Below are 19530 nucleotides of genomic sequence, written 5' to 3'. Positions count from 1 at the left end.
GTTGCCAATACGGGATTGCTCACATTCCGCTCCTGTAATCATTTGTGAAGAGCTCGTTGCCACAGCCAAGGTGTCTGAACAGGGGGAGGGGGAGGGGAGAACATGCTGAAACCACATGGGCCCAGCAGCTAACACCCTCTCTAGCAAGCCCCAGCAGGAAGAGGGCCTCTCTCTTCCCTGCGGGGAAGGAGGGGAACCAGATGTTCTTAAAGAAGGTCCTTTGTGTAGACGACACAGAACTTCAGGCCAGTGGCACTAGAAATTAGGGACTAGAGGAATTTGGGATGGAAACTCTAAGTTCCTCATGCCTGATGGCCCCGAGGACACAGGGCTCTTGAGTAAAGCCTATTTGTTCTCATTGGCAAAATCTCCAGGACTCCATCTTCCTAAATAAATCCAAATTTATTTTGCACAGTTAACTGCCTTCCTGTCTTGACCGATCCACTAATTCAGTATTTTCCTAATAATCCTCCCTAAACCCAAAAAGTCCGATTTGTGGCTCTGCCTCTGGACAGAGATATACCAACATACAGACATAGACACATAGGGGACTGTGCAGGCCTCCTCAAAACAGGATTCTGCCTGAGGCCAGCGGACCCCTTTAAGGAGGACCTGAAGGACTGTCTGAAATTCAAGGGCAGAAAAACATAGAGAAGCCTCATCATTAGGACTGGGATACAGAAAGGGTTTGTGCCAGGTATGACATCCCCCAGGTTCTACTGAATGGCCAAGATTGAGTTCTACCTTTGCAGGGGCAGGGGATGCTTGTGGGGGCCTTGGAACCTCCCCTCTGGTAATGGCTGAGGCTGGGAAAGCCCACCCAGGGTCTCCTGCAGGGAAGTCCTGCCCCCGCTGGCACTGGCAACCTGCTCCCCTCCCTGCTCCCTATGCCAAGGGGAAAGTAAGATCTTGTAAGACCCATCGGAGCCCAGATTTACAAGCCAGCCATCAGTGAACTGGATGCTGGGTGGAAGGGGCTCCCCATTAGTCTGCGTCCCGCCCTGGAGGTCGATTTACTCCACTGTGCTCTAGGAAAATTGCTCACTTTTTTGTTCTTGCATGAGACTCTTTGTGTTGGGTTCTCGGGTTTGGGCATTTAAGAATGTCACTGAAAACCTACCCGCCCCCCCCTACCGCCTCCGCTCCCACAGCAACAGACTCTGGAGTCAGGGCCTGGGGCGGGGCGGGGCGGGGCGGGGCGGGGCGAGGTTGGGGTGCGAAGTGCCAGCGCTGGGCGGTGCCCGGCTTCTCCGCAGCGCAGCAGTGCCCTCTGGCGTCCCAGGGCTAAAATAGTGAATTCTGGCTTCTGAGTAAAATAAACGAAACGCTTGGGGTCTGGGCCTTCTCTTTTGTCTTCTGACTCTAGCGCAGGGTTGGCAAGATTCAATGATAATAATCTCAATTTAAGGGACTTCCCATTAAATTGGGAAACTGAATTACTTCCATTCTCAAAACGATGTAGGAATGGATCCTTTCTTTCCTTGTTCTACTTTTTAAAAATTATAAAGCTTGCCAGAGTCATAGGAGACAAGAAAAGGGAGGGAAGAAACAGTACTAGCCAATGAAATATAAAGGGGATTCACCTGGTAGTAAGCACTCTGGCAAAAAGATGCTGATCTAGGAGGAAATGATCCCTCAGGACCAATGACACTGACCTTGCCTGCACTCCAGCTCCCCCTCACCATCTCCTACCGTTTCCCAGAAATAGTGCCTGGAAGCTGTCCACTGCCTTCTGGGTAAAATGCCAGGGGCTCCTCCTCTGGCCCTCGTAACTAGTTGCTCAAATTTATTTTGCACAGTTAACTGCCTTCCGGTCTTGACCGATCCACTAATTCCGTATTTTTCTAGTACTCCTAACATCAACCTCCTGTGCACTATTTGTGCCAGCATGCCGACCTGTTTCGAACTCTGCTTCCTCTGGTGAATAGATGCGTGCTTTCTTTCCAAAAGGATGTAACTGGTGGCATCCTCCTTTACAACTCTCCCCACCAGAAGACTGAGGCAAAATTGAAATTTAACTCTGTCACTTGTGCAGTTTTTCTCAGTCACGTATATATTTTTAAAGTACTTTTAAATTGAGATACAATTTGCATACCATACTATTCACTCTTTTAAAATGTGTAGTTTAGTGGTTATTAGTATATTCCAAAGTTGTACAACCATCAACTCTTTTTTTTTTTAAAGATTTTATTTATTTATTTGACAGAGAGAACTCACAAGTAGATGGAGAGGCAGGCAGAGAGAGAGAGAGAGAGAGAGGGAAGCAGGCTCCCTGCCGAGCAGAGAGAGAGCCCGATGCAGGACTCTCTCCCAGGACCCTGAGATCATGACCTGAGCCGAAGGCAGTGGCCCAACCCACTGAGCCACCCAGGCGCCCCCCATCAACTCTTTCTAACTCCAGAATATTTTCATCACCTCCCCATAAGCCCTGTATCCATTAGCAATGACTCTGCATTCTCCTCTTTTCTTAACCCCTGGCAACCACTAATCTACTTTTTGTCTGTATGGTTTTATCTATTCTGGAAATTTCAGATAAGTGGAAATATACAACCTGTGGCCTTTGTGACTGACTTCCTTCACTTGATGTTCCATGCTGTACTGTAGTGTGAACCACTATTCAATTGAATGTATTTACTTCATCTTCTTCATCCATACATCAGTTGATGGACATCTGGGGTGTCCCTACTTTTTAGCTATCAAAAATAATGTTACTCTCAACTATTGAGGACAGGTGTTTTTTGGATAAGTGTTTTCAGGTCTCTTGGACATGTACGTAGGAGTGGAGTTGCCGGGTCATATGTTAATTTTGTTTAACCATTTAAGGAACTGCCATACTGTTTTTCAAGGGGATCAGTTGCATAAATTTTCTTTCCTCCAAGGCAGAACTTTTGCCTTTCTTTGTATTTTACTTTAATGCTACTGTTACCTTATTGTGTTTGAATTATAAGGTACGTCAAAGACGTCAAGGGAATGAGACGTAATATAAATACATTAAGAGGATGTAGAAATTTCCTGGCACCCCTTGTTTGCACTGTACTGTATGAAGAAAGGCATTTTGGGAAACATGCAAAGACAACAAGGGTCACTTTTAACTAGAATGACCTCTAAGTTCATGAGAGGAGAGAGGAACGCCTGAGGAGAGGAGTGTCTGTTAATTTGGAGAGAGTTCTGAGTATTTCCAGGGAGCAAAGAGAGGTTCTACTGTCTTCCATTGGGTGTTTTGATCAAAAGCACTGTACTTTTTTCATTCCTCTGACATTCAGCACATTTCAGCTGTTGGACCAGGGAGAGAGAATTAGCTATTCCTGAACACCTGCCACATGCCAGATCCTCTACTAGGTTCGTTACACATGGTATCTCAGTCCTCGTAATAAAGACCTCCATGAAGTAGGACTTATCAAAGTCACTCTAGTAGCAAATGACCGTCGAAGAGGCTCTCAACAGATGCCTCTCTGCACATGGCCTTTCTACTCACAACCCATGGGTCCCTGGGTCCTGGCAACTGTACCATCTTCTTATTTCTTGAGCTGGGGTCTGGTGGGGTCTGCTGCAGGACTCTGTTGGTCATTCATGGCGATGCACGTCCTGCCTTGCTGTGGAATGGAACCAGTGGTTCCTGGGATGCCCATCAGAGAAGGGCCTCGATCAATGTTGATATTTTCTACAACATCTCTGTGTAGAGTGACCCTAGCCGTCTCTGAGTCACTCCATCTCAGAGAAAGTACTTGGATTGGGGTGGTAGTGACAGGCAATAGACAAACACTCCTGATCAGGACATGCCTGTCAGGCTTAGATGACAGAGTTCATTCCCAAGAGACACTCTGAGGCCCAGCCAAACCAAGACCTACTAGGAACAAAACCCTACCCTACAAAACCCTACCCATACCTGTCCTGGGGGCAAACAAACCCAGGACAGGTATCCCCATCCAGCAGAACCAGAAGTCACTGCTGTCATCTGTTGGACAGCTGCAGGCCATGGAAGGTTTGCAGGAATCTGGGCTCCTCTCCTAGCGGTCCTCACAGGGAGCTGGTCGGCTATCAGTTGGTTCAAAGACTAGCCCAGGAAATCCTCATTTCTTGAAAGGAGGGCCTGTTGTGCCCCATCTCCCATCAATATCTCCTTTAGGCATCTCAGCTGAAGGACTGCTTGGTAAGGCCCAGTCTTTGCCTCCCACTGATTTTTTTTTTTTCTCTAGATGGTATCCATAGTTCAAACAGATCAGGCTTAAATCCTTACTGCCCCCACCTACTCCCTCTATGTGAGTTGAGGCAATTTGCTTCAACTCTTTAAAGTCTCAGCTGATGATGTATAAAACAGGAGTAATATTAGTTCTTTTTTTTTTTTTCTTTTAAGATTTATTTATTTATTTTGCAGAGAGCTAAAGAGCGAGTAAAGGGGAGGAGCAGAGGGAGAGCGCCCCCAAGTGGGGCTCCATCTCACGACCCTGAGATCATGACCCGAGCTGAAAAACAAGAGTAAGACGCTTAGATGACTGTGCCACCCAGGTGCCCCAGAAGCAATCTTAATTCTTGCATAATTATTGTGAAGTTTCAAAGAGACGATGTATGTCAACAGTCTAGGACCGGCTCAAACACAAATGTTAGCTAGGAAGATGATGCTGGTGACGACGACCACGATCATGTGGCGGGGGGGTAGTTGTCTAAAGGTCAGAGGGCAGGAAGTCGTGTTGACAAGGTGTTCTTTGGGCTCGTGCCATCTGTGTTGCTCCCTGGAATGGCAGAAGGGTCGATTTAAAAGGTTCTGTCCCCCATGGGTACTGTACAAAGTCAGAACAACTCTGTTCTGGCCCGAGACTTGAGCTTAGAGACAGAGGTTATCCAGGAATCCAGTGGTGTCTCTTCTCTCTTCTCTTACCAGGGTCATGGAAGCAGGGGGGAGCTCCCCTGCCCTCACGATTCTACCAGATTCTCACTTGGTTCTGTGCACTTGCTCTTTTCCGCAATCAGATCCTCTGCTGCTTCACTTCTGAAACTCTGCTTAGAAACAAAGTGCCCCCTATTCATTCCCACGTCACGATAATGACAGCCAAAGTGTTTAGAAACGGCATGGCGAGTCCGCCTCTGGAGTGGTAGGAGGGTCATTACCGAGGTAAGAAAAGATCTGGAAATAACTCATGATCCTCAAAGAAGTCAGGCCCTGTCTTTGGAAATTAGCAGAGAGGCTGAAAAGTGCCCTAAGGGTTTAGGCCTATTGCCTCCAGTCCAGAATGGGAGAAGCACACATTGTTGGCCATTTCCGTCAGTCTGGGTTTTAAAGAAATGGGCTGTTCAAGAGGGAACCACTGAGGCACACCTCTCAGTTATGATGAGTGAAGAAGAAATGGGCTGGGGATAAGGAACAAGTAGGCGGTGAGAGTGGGAAACTAGCCGGGTATAATTGATCTGTGAACAATGGGGGGTTGGGGCAATGACCTTCACCCACATAGTCGTAAATCCACATATAACTTTTGACTCCCTCTGAACTTAACTACTAATGTAGCCTACTGTTGATCAGAATTAATCAGAATGATCAGAATTACTGATGATGATGTGGAAACAAAGGCAGAAGGAAAATTATTAAATTTCCTTACAGCCTGCAACCCATGGACAAGTCCCTGAAACAGGCAGAGGGACATTCCTCTAGGGACTCAGCTGACTCGATGTTAATACTTTGCTGAGGGCTAAAGACAATCCCAGCTTGACCGCTTCCTTCCACGCCCAGGATCCCATAAGTCTACTTTAACATATAAAAACTCCTTTAGAAATTTCCTTTATCTTGGGCGCCTGGGTGGCTCAGTGGGTTAAGCTGCTGCCTTCGGCTCAGGTCATGATCTCAGGGTCCTGGGATCGAGTCCCACATCGGGCTCTCTGCTCAGCAGGGAGCCTGCTCCCCTCCCTCTCTCTCTCTGCCAGCCTCTCTACCTACCTGTGATCTCTCTCTGTCAAATAAATAAATAAAATCTTAAAAAAAAAAAAAAAGAAAAAAAGAAATTTCCTTTATCTCTAAACCCCCCATGATACGTGTTGGCAATCACCTCCTTTTCTGACCACTGATATACATCTGAAGGGTCTCATGACTAAGGTTTTATTAGATGATAATAAATGACCTTTTCCCAACAATAGCTAGCCCCTCAATGTCCTAGAAACCTTGTTTCCAAATTCCTTAGAGACTTACACTATCCCCAACCCCCTCACAACTTAAAAGTATACAATGGGCCACTCCTCATGACCCTGGTGCAGCTCTTTCTGCCCACGGGTCCTGTCCCATGCTTTAATAAAACCACCTTTTTGCACCAAAGACATCTCAAGAACTTTTTCTTGTCTGTCGGCTTCGAACCCTAACGTTATTTCCTACATCAATAACATAGAGTCAGTGAACACATATTTTGTACGTTATATATATTATATACTGTATTCTCAAAATAAAATGAGCTAGAGAAAAGAACATGTTATTATAAAAATCATAAGGAAGAGAATCACATTTATAATATTGTGCTGTATTTATTGAAAAAAAAAAAAGTCTTGCATAAGTGGACCCAGGGACTATAGTAATCAAACAGCTCCTCTGGAATTAGCCCTTTGTTCCTTAGCCTGTGCTCAGGGAATATAAACACAACTGAGAAAATACCTCCTGAAAGACAAGACTGAATGGTCTTTTGAATGGTCTGTTCTGTGTTTCCTGGGCTACTTTTCTGTACTGGTGGGCTGATCTCAAACAAAACACAGAGCTATTGCCATTGGCCAGATCTCTCCGGCAGGGGATGGGGGGAGGTGGAAGACCAAGAGTAGGTTCTGGAAAGGGCCTGGAGCTCTGTGCCAACAGAGCAGCTTATTCTTGGGCTCCCCCATTGTAACCAGGAGCTCCAAGATGTGGGCATTATCTTTGGAAGACCCGTGGCACTGAGCAGAGCCAGAGCCAACAGCTACCTGTGTGTCCTGTGCCCAAACAGGACCCAACACTTCCAAGAGTCTTGGGCTTCTGTGGTGTTCTGGGAAAGCTCTGTGAGGTTCTCTGGGTGTGTGGCCAACTCTAGGGCTGCCTGCCACCTGCTGGGCCTGCAAAATAGCTCCTTCTTTCTTTACTTGTTCTGAATAGACTGTGTCTGCCTGGGCCTGATCTCTGGGTACATGTGGCTGCAGGGAATTCAGCTCTGGGTGCGTGCGGAGGGGTTGGGGCGGGGCAGCTGCTCTGTGTACCTCCCAGGTCAGCTGGATCACAGTTATCATTTCTCAGGGCTCAAGGGTTGCTAGTGGTATCCTAACACGATTCTGTTAACTATGAACTGTCCACTGTTTCCCAAGACCCCGTGGCTGTCTGTTTATAGTGGGGAAACCTGGGAAAAGCTACATGCATTGTGACCTCACAAAGCCCTTCAGAAGAGCCCTCACCATCTCCCGGGACACCCTGTCTGCTCCTCACCCTGGGCATTTATTTTGGAAACAGGGCCTCCTCAGAAAAGATGACCTCTCGGGGCTGGGCACGAGACAGCCTGCAAAAGATAATTCTGTGGCTCCTTTAAAATCTCATGAAAACTCACCCTTCTCTGTAGGAGCAAGTCTTGGGTCACCTCCCACTTTCCTTCACCCTGATCTCACCTCCTCTGGGCCCAAAGGCAAACGCCTTTTCCCTTTTCCCAGCAACTGTAGTTTGAACTTTTAACTGCCAGGTAATGATATAAAACGGCAAATATTAAAGTGAGCTAAAATGCTAATACTCCTCCCTTGTTTTGAACAGGAACTGAAATTCTTGGCAAGTCAGTTCGTATTATATTCTCTACGTTAGGAGTGTGCACATTTTTTGCAGTTGGCTACATGCTGCTACCCCTGTTTGCTTACTTCATCAGAGACTGGCGGATGCTGCTGCTGGCGCTGACGGTGCCGGGGGTGCTGTGCCTCCCGCTGTGGTGGTGAGTGTGGCTCTGTCCCAGACAGCCCCCTACCGCGGGCCAGCATGCCCGGAGCCAGCACCTGGTGCTGATGCTCTTGTGGGCTCCGTCATCTCCTTCATCTCCGTGGAGCTGGCCAGGGCCCAGGCTTCCAAGGCCAGGGCGTGTTTGCCTCTCTGCAGGCGGGCCTGCATGCTGCCGTCCTCGGATTCTCCACGGTCCCACCCAGCACCGTTCTCGGGAAGCCCGTCCCTGCCGTCCCTGCCGGGGCCCACCCCACTCTTGTCGGCTGTTGGTTGTTGATGTTGTTTGTGGAGATGGTACTGGTGGGTTTTGTTTGTTGTTTCTAACTCTGCCCCATGCTGCTCTTTGGACACTTTTCTCTCTCTAGGAAATCCCTTTCTCCTTATGGATTCAATTAATGTAATTTCCTCAAGCTTTCCTATCACGGGGTGATTCACATCTAGGATGTGCCTGTTTATCTACTTTGTCTTTTTATAAAATATTTCATTTATTTATTTGTCAGAGAGAGAGAGAGCACTCACAGGCAGGGGGAGTGGCAGACAGAGGGAGAAGCAGGCTCCTGGCTGAGCAAAGAGCCCCATTTGGGACTCTATCCCAGGATCCTGGGATGATGACCTGAGCCCAAAGCACTCAATCAACTGAGCCACCCAGGTGTCCCTCTGCTTGTCCTGAAGGGCGAGAGAATTACTTTCATTTAATGAGAGAAATGTTCTCTCCTTCCTCAATCCAGCCACCCAATTTTGACACATCAGTGTGGGATTAACCAAGTTTGGAGATACTGGCCCCAGTTTCACCCAACAGGATTATGTGGGAATTTTCAGGTGAGAGAAGAGATTAGAGTAATGGAATAAGGTCCCAGCTGCACCTTCTTTGGGGGATTCCCCATTTCTTTGTTTTTGTTTTTGTGTTTTTGTTTTGGGGTTTTTTTTCCTCCCATATTTAAACAAGAGGAAAGGGGGTTTCTTCTATTGGTGGGACTCTCTCTCTCTTGCTCTCTCTCATTAATTCTTCTTGCTTTGGTTTCATCATATCAATATCAAATCTCCCAACAGTGATAAGTTTTACCAAACTGCTTGATCTCCACCTACTTACACACAATGCAAGTTTCTTTGACCATTTTTTAAAAACTCATGGTTTAGATTCGCCTTCACGGTTCCTGTCCTTTGTACACAGCCTAGGAATTTGTCAGAAGGTCATCTTGCCGCAACTGTTAGGCAATCTTAGAGGCTGACAGGTGGCACATTTTGGCCCTGTTGGACCAGTTAGCTCAGGCTGGACCACTCCCAGTTACGGTCTTTTTATCGTATCTAGGACTGCTATCATTATTCAGTGTAAACTCTTGGCATGGATGTGCCTGGGAGGAGAAAGCACTTTTTCCCCTCAGTTGCCTGGAATTTGAGAGACAGTGTGTTAAAGGTTAGATACTGCTCTGGTTTGGAGGTGTCCTCTGCAATCCAGTCTGAGGGGCAGGAAACCTTATGGTAAATAAGGACAGGCCATTAACTCCACAGCTCTGTCTCCAAGGAAGCACCCCCGATTTATAAGAGCAGGGCAATTTTCTGGAATGAAAGTCATTATGATCATCATCATAATCACCAACATCAGCTTCGTCACATCTTCTGACCCTCCTTCCACAATTTTCCTGCTGACTGAATTTGTGGTAAACAAAGTTCGTGAACAGAGGTTCTCTCAAGACACAAGACAAGACTATTCAAAAGTTATTTTCTGCCTCCACAGATGAATGAAGTTAAAAATCTGTGATCCCTGGCTCTAGCTGTCCTTTTGGCCCAAGAGACCAGTACTTCTATAATATGTTGTAACCAACCTTATTACTGTGTGATTCTATCAGAGAGAAAGAGAGAGAGAATAAAAATAAAAGGGCCCTGACTAACTATAAGAGGTTAGTAAAGATTTTAATTTCTAGGGCCTGGACCTTTGCTTTGGGTCCCAATATTGCCACAAGGAACAACTCTGATAGGTCAGCCCCTGTGGTTTACAGCAAAGACAGTCCATCCCATGAGGAGCTGACTTACCCTTGCCCTAAGGAAAGTTCTTTCTGGGCTGGCTAGTGAATGCTCTGGGCTGTGGGCACACTGTACAAGGGACAGAACCACCCCAGACAGAGGGCAGCCTGGGGACAGCACTACAAAGCCGTGTGCTTGTCCTAAAAGTTTAACAGTCTTAGCATTTTCCTATAAAAACAAAATAGCTTTCTTAATGAACACCTTGTTCTTGAGGGTGGGACTTCCTGAAGCCATGCTCATCAGTCTAGGTGGATTGGGGTCATGAGGGGTTGGCTTTGGGCTGCCGTGCTCCCTGCTGCCCACTCAATGTAAGAGACTTTCGAGCAATGTCCTGCCCCTGCTCTATCTGAATTCAGTCTACAGAGAGCCTATAGTGTAAACCTTGTTTGGCGCTCCACTAACTTCTACAATGATCAACTAGACTTGATTCTCCATCCAGCACAAAAGCCATGGCCAAAGTAAAAATCATGGCACCCTGAGCACCATGGGCTGGAAATGGGAGTAAGCCCTGCTGGTGGTTTGGGGATTTTTATATCTCAAGTTCCCTTTAAAAGGTTTGGCAAGAACAGACCATAATCATGAATGGAGTATATGTATAGGGGGTGGGGAAGGAGCCCATAGATGCAGCATGGGGGAGGCTTTGCAATATCTAGCCAACTAAACATTAGGAACTTGAGGTCCATGAGGGCCCTTAGAGCCGGTGGGCAGAAAGTAGGGTATTTCTAAGAACAACCCAGTGGAGGAAAGACATGGCTCAGAATTAGAAGTGTGGTAAACATGGATATAGGCGTGAAGTACACAGTGGCTGGAAAGCAAGATCTCTAATTCTGCACTGAAACAGTAGCCACTACCCACATGGTAAATAAAATTAAAAAATTCCTTTGCTCATTCACACCAGTTACCCCAGCTCAATAGCCACACAAGTTTATTGGCTACGATATAAGGCAATGCAGCTACAGAGCCCTGCAGAAAGCTTTCCTGGATAGAGCAGCTCTAATTACAGAAGGCCAGTGACCTACCATCAACAGAGTTACTACAGGGACCAACTAAGGGCATGTTCCAAAGTGACATAAACTGGGTTCCTTTTTTAACCCATGTGCTAGTAGGCTGGGGAAGGGAGCTAAGGCTTGGCCTTTTGACAAGTTGTGCTTTACTCTGAGGTTAATTCCTGGTGAGGCTTTGGAGAAGCCCCTTTATTTATTTATTTATTTATTTCAAAAAGATTTTATTTATTTATTTGACAGATAGATCACAAGTAGGCAGAGAGGCAGGCAGAGAGAGGAAGGGAAGCAGGCTCCCCGCTGAGCAGAGAGCCCGAGCCAGGACTCCGGGATCTGACCTGAGCTGAAGGCAGAGGCTTTAACCCACTGAGCCACCCAGGCACCCCTGGAGGAGCCCCTTTAATGAGAGGAGGTCTCTGTGTCTGCTACATGTGATGTATTTTCTCAGATCACTGAGTATTGACCTATAGGTAAGAAAAACAAGAGCTGGCAGAGGAATGGCTAAGAGATACTGAGAAGCAAAAAGTAAGAATAGAAAATATATAAATAAATATAAGTATGAGAAAAAGAAATACTAATAGAAAAATAGAAAAATTAGGAAATAATAGAAGCAAACTCTGTGTAATAAAAAGTTCCTAGACATAAAAAAAAAAAAAAAGAAAGAAAGAAAATTGTCTCCCAAAACCTCGTTTGGTGACTCATTGCCCTGGGGATCTGAGAGTCACAGGGACAGCCCATGGTGGGGCTGTCCACATTTCCACCTTTTCCTGTGACTACAAGAAAAGCCCAAAGAGCACGGCTGCCTTGGCCACCTTTACTTGGTAAATTCCTGACCATTATCAGCTGGGCACCAGGAGTTCTCCAAGGGATGGACGCGCTGAAAAGACACTTTAGTGTGTTTCTTTTGGTTATTACGTTTGAAATGACTTTCTCCCCCTGCCCTGGCTTACAGCACCTATAGTTAATGTTACCCTTTATTGTCTGATCCAGCCCTCCAGTCCAACTGATGATTAGCCTTGTGATTTGATCAGAACTTTGAAACTTGGAGGTGCTTTTATTTATTCCTATTATCAATGGAAATCTTATGAGGCCTCCTTCCTGTTTTTTTTTTGTTTGTTTGTTTTAATAGACAAACTAAAATCTGACAAAATAAAAATTGTTTGGGGGCAACTTACGGTGACTAGTATTATTAGTACTACTATTACTGCTATTGTGAAAAATAAACAATTACAAATTTATTCCAGGTTTATTCCCGAATCTCCCCGGTGGTTGATATCCCAGAGAAGATTTTCAGAGGCTGAAAGTATCATCCAAAAAGCTGCAAAAATGAACAACATAGCTGCCCCAAGGGTGATTTTTGATCCTATGGAGGTAAGCATTTGCAGATGTGTCCTCTTAAAGTCAGCAATGCATTCTTGATTTAATTGAATCTGACGTGTGCCCAGTGTGCACCAGGCTCTCTGTGAGTCCTTGAGACCCTATGATGACGAAGTGCTGATGTGAAACCTACCTCAGAGGGCTGCGAGGGAATGAGATGCAATCATATATGCAAACTGCTTAGTTTACAACATGTGTTGATTAAATACTAGTCCCCCTTCCCTTTGGCAAGTTTTATCTCCAACTTTATGTTGGTATTGCTCCATACCACTGGTGCAGTTACATACCAGTGATTTCTCAATGTCCAGATAAAGTGGAAAAAATGTGGTTGAAGGGTATGCCATCCATGATGTCCCCACCGTACTCTGAATCATGCTGCAGCTGCTGAGGAAGCCGTGTTTGCCTTTGGTTTGCTGGGTTGTGTCTACACCCTAAAGGCGTGAAGGCATAGGCTCAAGGGGTCACCCGTGAAAACAGGAGGCCACAAGGGAAAGATGATATTCTGTGGTAGCAGCCATATTCACTGACAGTCAGTGGGGAATTGCAGTGTCCCTGTCCACGCCCTCTGCTGGGTCCTAGAGAAAATAAGAAAAGTTAGATACAGTTTCTATGCTTAAGGAGCACAGCGTGTAGCTAAGGTGGTCAAGAGGATTAGATGTAAACATAAAACAGGAGGAAGTGCTAAGTATCCAAGGTAGGGATGCTGTGTAGCAGCAGAGAAAGGCAGCAGATGGACTCCAGGCTGAAGAGGCAGGTCCAAACCAGGGTCTGGAGGCTTAGATGAGTGGAGAGGAGGGGGGCAGGGCATTCCTCGCTACGAGAAGGGCAGGGGACTATTCAGAATACCCCAAGAAGATGGGGACAGCTACAGCGACAGTATGCCTGCTCCACACTCAAGTCTATAGACTCAAGTCTGGCCTCCCCGGAAAGCAGGACTCTGTAGAGGTTGGGAGGCACGTGGAGCCTGAACTGGACGAGCCCACTGAAGGAAAGGGAGGTTGTGCTCCTCTCCGCTGCTCACCTCTTGGCAAAGGTGTATATGCCAGCACATACAGCCTGCTCGGAATGACAATGGAGAGTCTACCAGATGTCAGGCATGGTGTTAGTTTCTTTGATGTTCATGCAAGCCAGAGCTAGTGGGTACTACTCCAGGCCCTTTTTCCAGGAGTGGACACTGAGGTACAGGGAAGCTAAGGAATTTGCCCACAACCACAGAGCTAGGTCTCTTGGTACCAGAGTACATGTACTAAACAGCATGTCATTTCCTAACTCATGTTAGAGGCAGTGGATAGAAAAAAATACAGAATAGTGTCGTGTTGGAAAGCTATCTTGGGCTTCCCTGGCTTTCTTTCTGAAGTACCTTCAGCCTGCTCATGGTATCAGGTCCAAAGATATTTTGGTGACTCCATATAGGCACAAGCCCTGGATATAAGACTATTCTTGTCCCAAAATACAGAGTTGTAGGCTTCAGGGCCCCAGGGAGGATTCAGAGTCAGCATGCCCTGGGTGGAACCTGGCAAGCTGCATTTTCATAAAGGTCCTGTGGAAGCAGCAAGTGTGAGCACGGGCCTGATGCACAGGTCCTATCCATGCATGGCACCACTTCCAGAACCCTCCATGAAGACTTCTAGTTCCTACTAGTTTATGCAGGGGCTTTACTTTGGTTGTGATAATAGGGTTTTGCTCTGCCAGGGGCATGTTCTAGGGATGTTCACTCCAAACTGTGTAGAAGAAAAAAAGTAAAATGTCGGAGAGCAGCAGGTGGGAGTGTCTGGTTATTCTTGGAAAGAAGGATGCTCATATCTGGGGAGCACCTGCTACAAAGGCAGCTCTGGCAGTCTTACTCCTTCACAGCATACACTCCTTCCTAAGCCTCTTACTGCATATACCTCATGTCCTAAAGAGATTCCACACCTCAGAGCCCTGTAACTTTTTTTACAAGCTCCAATAAACTTAGTTATCTAGATTTCTACAACATGGCAAGTTAACTTTAGTAAATTAAAAGTAGAGGAAGGAAGCCCATTGACAACAATGAGAAACTACCACCAACCAGATTGTTAGCATCTTTTTCTCAATGGTGCAGTCATAGTAATAATTATAGTTAAAAAAAAAAGTTGGGCATCTATCATGGTTCAAGTACTATGCTAAGCTTCATATGTGTGTGTGTGTGTGTGTGTGTGTGTGTGTGTGTATGTATATATGATCTCATTTAATCTTCTCAACTCCCAATTATTATATCCTTTTTTTAAAAGATTTTATTTATTTATTTTACAGACAGAGATCACAAGTAGGCAGAGCAGTAGGCAGAGAGAGAGGAGGAAGCAGGCTCTCCACTGAGCAGAGAGCCCAATGCGGATCTCGATCCCAGGATCCTGGATCATGACCCGAGCCGAAGGCAGAGGCTTTAACCCACTGAGCCACCCAGGCGCCCCTATTATATCTTTTTTTAAAAAAATATTTTATTTATTAACTTGACAGAGAGAGACACAGCGAGTGAGGGAACACAAGCTAGGGGAGTGGGAGAGGGAGAAGCATGCTTCCCGCGGAGCAGGGAGCCTGACGGGGGGCTCGATTTCAGGACCCTGGGATCATGACCCGAGCCGAAGGCAGATGCTTAACAACTGAGTCCAGGTGCCCCTATTTATACCCTTTTAAAGGAGAAGTGAACTGATGCTCAGACCTTTTGTCCAAGGCCCTCCGTGAATCCAAATCTCTTCTGACCCTGAGACAACAACAAGAAAAATACAAAAAGCAGACATGGACCTCAAGGGGATTGGGGCTGTTTGGCCCTATCCACTCAACAGGTCCTAAGGATCACAGCTCAGTGTGATTCGAGTCACCACAGTGGTGACCATGAGTCAAGAAAAGGCTTATCAGCAGTCAGGGTTTATATAAAGAGGCAGTGAAGCCAATGTTACATATTTCAAAGGCTCTGTCTAAAATGGGCTACGAGTATTTTGAAGAGTTCGGATAAGCATTTTATAGTAGATGCCCTTATTCCCCTCAAATTCCAGACTTCTGAGCATATTCCAGGTGAAGGAGCGTTATAGGCATAACAGGTCTTTCCCACAATGCCAATGGTTGAAGATACCTCCTCATTACCTTGTAATCTTACAGTTTATTTACATTATTTTAGCTACAGGAACTAAAACTCCCTGGTCAGCAGAAAGTTCTCATTCTGGACCTGTTTAGGACTCGGAATATTGCCACAATAACCATTATGTCCTTGCTCCTGTGGTAAGTAATAAGTGATCTATGGATATGACACACAACACCTAAGGATACAACTGATTTTCTCTAATTCACAGCAATGTCAGGGCAAGGGTTGAGTCTTCCTGAGACAACAGAAATTCTAGAATTCTAAGTTATTTGGAAATGGCTCCATTCAACTCATGGAACTGGATGCTGAAAAAAAGTCACAGGGAACGTAAAAAAGTAACATGACATTTAAGCCTGCTTACTGTGGGCCACAGGGAAAGGGTCTCTCCCCTCCTAAAGTCATTGGGATTCATACTAATTACATTGCTGGTTCCTGAAAGTGAGAGGCTAATTCAGCTCCTGCTTCCTGAAGCTATACTGTCAACAGAACAGTAACATCAGAGTAACAATGTTCCTGAAAACATTTTTCAGATATCCTCTGCTTTTCAGTCATGTTAGTAGTAAGCAAACTTCTGCACAGAGGAGTCTGCAAGGTGCAGTTGTTTTTGCACAGAAGAGCTTTACAGTTCTGCAGAAGTCAACTGTAATGACAGGGTGTGCGGTGTGTACTATGTTCAATGGGACTTTCATTCTCTTCCCTAAAGTGAGTTTGTTTTTTTTTTAAAGATTTTATTTATTTATTTATTTGACACAGAGAGAGATCACAAGCAGGCAGAGAGGCAGGCAGAGAGAGAGGAGGAAGCAGGCTCCCTGCTGAGCAGAGAGCCCAGTGAGGGGCTCGATCCCAGGACCCTGGGATCATGACCTGAGCCAAAGGCAAGTGGCTTTAACCCACTGAGCCACCCAGGCGCCCCATCCTAAAGTGAGTTTTAATAAACCGATTGGAATTCACCGAAAGAGAATCCCACAGCATTACCTATGTGTCCTCATTTTTCTTTAGGGTAAAAATAAATCTGGATTTTGTGTTCACTGACGTGACTGACAGTCTTTCTTCAGATAATAGTTGTAAGGGAACAAGGATGTACGAACTGTTCAGGAAATACTGAAATCTGAAATTAACTAGACCAGGGTAGGTGTTGTTAAATGTTGGCAGATCTAGACTAGTGCTGTCCAAGAGAACTTGCCACAACAATGAAAATGTTTCATGTCTGAGTTGTCCATTGTCGTAACCACTAGGCACAGGTGGCTCTGAAGCAGGTGAAGTGTGGCCAGTGTGACTAAAGAACTGAATTTTTAATTTAGTTTAATTTTAATTGACATACTTTTTAAATAGCCATATGTGGCTAGTGGCTACTTGTAGGACAGAAAGACCAGGACAATTTCTTGACCATCATGGAATCATTGAGTGGTTCAGGCTATCCTCTTGGCATCTTTGCCTTTTTTCTTTTGTCTTTCAGGATGCTAACCTCAGTGGGTTACTTTGCTCTGTCTCTCAACGCTCCTAATTTACATGGAGATGCCTACCTGAACTGTTTCCTTTCTGCCTTGATTGAGGTTCCAGCTTACATTACAGCCTGGCTGCTGCTTCGAAAGCTGCCTCGGCGTTACATCATCGCCGGCGTACTGTTCTTGGGAGGAGGTGTGCTTCTCTTAATTCAGTTCGTACCCGCAGGTAAGAAGTTAACCAATATTAACCGCTTACTGGAAAAGAGCTGCACCTTCACTAGACTAATCATTAGTCACTGTGCCCTGTTTGTGTCGCCTTTACATCATAAGCTCCTCTTAAGTCAACCGGACAAGCGATAGCTAACTACGGCACTTCCTGTATTCACAACTCCCCTGACATGGGAGTCAGCCTTAAGGGATCAGACATCACTGCCTGAGAGGAAGCCTGATGCCGTCCATCATTCCCTTGGTACTTTCAGACCTCTTCTCTGATGAGCATTTTCCAGCGTTGCAGTGCATAGGACTGCCAGTTCCCATACAAGGCAGTGATTTTTAGGGCCTGTAATCCTTAAGCAGTTGAAGAGCACACGAAGACATTTGCTTCTTTCTTCTCCTTATGCCTAACTTTCTCATATTAAAATGTTGTCAATAGATCATTGATAACCTAGTATTATACATAAAACATATATCTCTTTGATAATTATAAACAGGTTAGAAAGGATAGGTCTTTCTCTTTGAAGATTAAACTTAATGATATTAACATGCTAACAACTTACCATGAAACTGCTGTAACAAATAAAAGTGGGCAAAGGTCACTGAATGCATAAATGATCTAGAAAAACAGTAGAGCAGAATAGAAAGCAACCCGTCACTCTCCATCTTTGTTTGTGTCCAATTATTAAGATATTTGAAGACAAAGTGTTACTTGGGGAATATCTCCTTTTTTTTTTTTAAGAGAGAGACGTGGGGAAAGAGAGGGGCAGAGAGAGAGAGAGAGAGAATCTTAATCTTAAGCACACTCGCTACAGAACCCAGGATAGGGCTGGATCTCATGATCTTGAGAATATGAGTTGAGCTGAAATCAAAGTTGGAAGCTTACCTGACTGAATCACCTAGGTGCTCTGGCAACATCTTTACATTATAAAAACATTGCTGTACAAGCAAAGAGGACAATGAAAGCAACTCAGTTAACAAAGTCTTACTTCTAGAAGCACCTCTTTTTACACGGGGTCTCTTTTCCAGATTACAACTTCTTGTCCATTGGTCTGGTGATGTTAGGAAAGTTCGGGATCACCTCTGCTTTCTCCATGCTGTATGTCTTCACCGCAGAGCTTTACCCCACCCCGGTCAGGAACATGGCCGTGGGGGTCACATCCATGGCCTCCAGAGTGGGCAGCATCATTGCTCCCTACTTTGTTTACCTCGGTGAGATGCATCTTGTCAATTTGTTCTTTTTTTTTAAATATAAAGGAATAGATTTTTCATTGTGAAAAAATGCAAACAGCACAGAAAGTACTGGAAAAAAGTACAACTTCACTTCTTCTCTCTCGGCTCCCCAGACTGCAGCCCTAGAAGTAGCTAATATTAACACTTTGGTGAGTAACCCTTCAGACATTTTGTTTTGCAAAATATATATATATATATATATATATATATATATACACACACAATAAAATTAAACATACAAACAAAATTATATATATTGTTTCACAACTTTTTAAATACAACATTGTATCACAATATCTTTCCTTATTAGTGTATATAGCTTTTACCTTCTTTTTAGTTAGTATATATTCTTCCAATGTATGTATATACATATTCGTTTAACTAGGCTCAATGGATAGACATTTATGCTATTTCCTGTTTTTTGTTATTACACATAACACTACAATAAACATTCCTCTATCCCCCTAAGATCCTTTGTTCACTTAATTACATACACTTGGATTCGTGGATTGTTGGAGCAAATTAAAATTTTCATAGATATTGCCAAACTGGCCTCTAAATATTGTACTAATTTACAATCCAACTATCAATATATGAGAGGGCCTATTTCTCCATATCCTCACTAACAATGGGGATGACCCAATTTTTTAATCATTGGTAATCTGTTACCTGAAAAATGGATATCATTATTGCTTTCATTTCTAATTCAATTATAAATAAGGTTGAATTTTTTTTAAAGATTTCTTTATTTATTTGAGAGACAGCACAGGAGAACATGCTCACATGTGTTGGGGGGAAGGGGCAGAGGGAGAGAATCTTCAAGCAGAAGCCCCACTGAGCACAAAGTCCGATGCAGGGCTCTATCTCAAAACCCATGAGATCGTGAGCTGAGATGAAATCAAGAGTCAGACATTTAACCGAGGGCTGAGCCACCCAGGCGCCCCTGATTTGTGAGAGCTCTTTGTAATTGAAAGAAACTAGCCCTTTGCATATATGTGGTAAATATTTTTCTTAGTTCATCGTATACTTTGACTTTATGATATTTTAGGGAATTTTAGTTTTTATACAGTCAGATTTTGCAATCTGGATTAACACCACAGGGGGGCTTTGGTGGGTTGTTCAATGAATGTAGGATTTTGTACTCCAAGCCTAAGCCTCATTAAGGACTCTGACAGTGAGAGATGCTGATACACCTCCTATTCTTCCTAGTCATCCATTGGTTACCTA

At 44.8% G+C, this 19530-nt stretch overlaps 1 protein-coding gene across 8 annotated transcripts in view; it reads left to right on the top strand.

The window, feature by feature from the left end:
• SLC22A4 (solute carrier family 22 member 4) overlaps positions 1–19530 on the top strand; it is a 42561-nt gene that overhangs the window by 18804 nt on the left and 4227 nt on the right. For 6 of the 8 annotated variants that reach the window (XR_014310319.1, XM_082725712.1, XM_082725711.1 and 3 more), the window contains exons 4-8: positions 7736–7907; positions 12180–12306; positions 15449–15549; positions 16869–17083; positions 18100–18282. Coding sequence is in view for 6 of the 8 variants with exons in the window: in XM_082725712.1 (XP_082581838.1) it covers positions 7736–7907; positions 12180–12306; positions 15449–15549; positions 16869–17083; positions 18100–18282 (798 nt within the window). In the remaining 2 variants the exon portion in view is untranslated. Of the gene's footprint in view, positions 1–7735; positions 7908–12179; positions 12307–15448; positions 15550–16868; positions 17084–18099; positions 18453–19530 lie in introns of all 8 variants that reach the window. The other 2 variants (XR_014310320.1, XM_082725713.1) reach the window with 2 other exon arrangements.

The sequence above is a fragment of the Mustela nivalis genome (genome assembly GCF_964662115.1).
Source record: "Mustela nivalis genome assembly, chromosome: 3".
Taxonomy (NCBI): domain Eukaryota; kingdom Metazoa; phylum Chordata; class Mammalia; order Carnivora; family Mustelidae; genus Mustela; species Mustela nivalis.
This window is presented reverse-complemented; position numbering and strand designations above follow the sequence as displayed.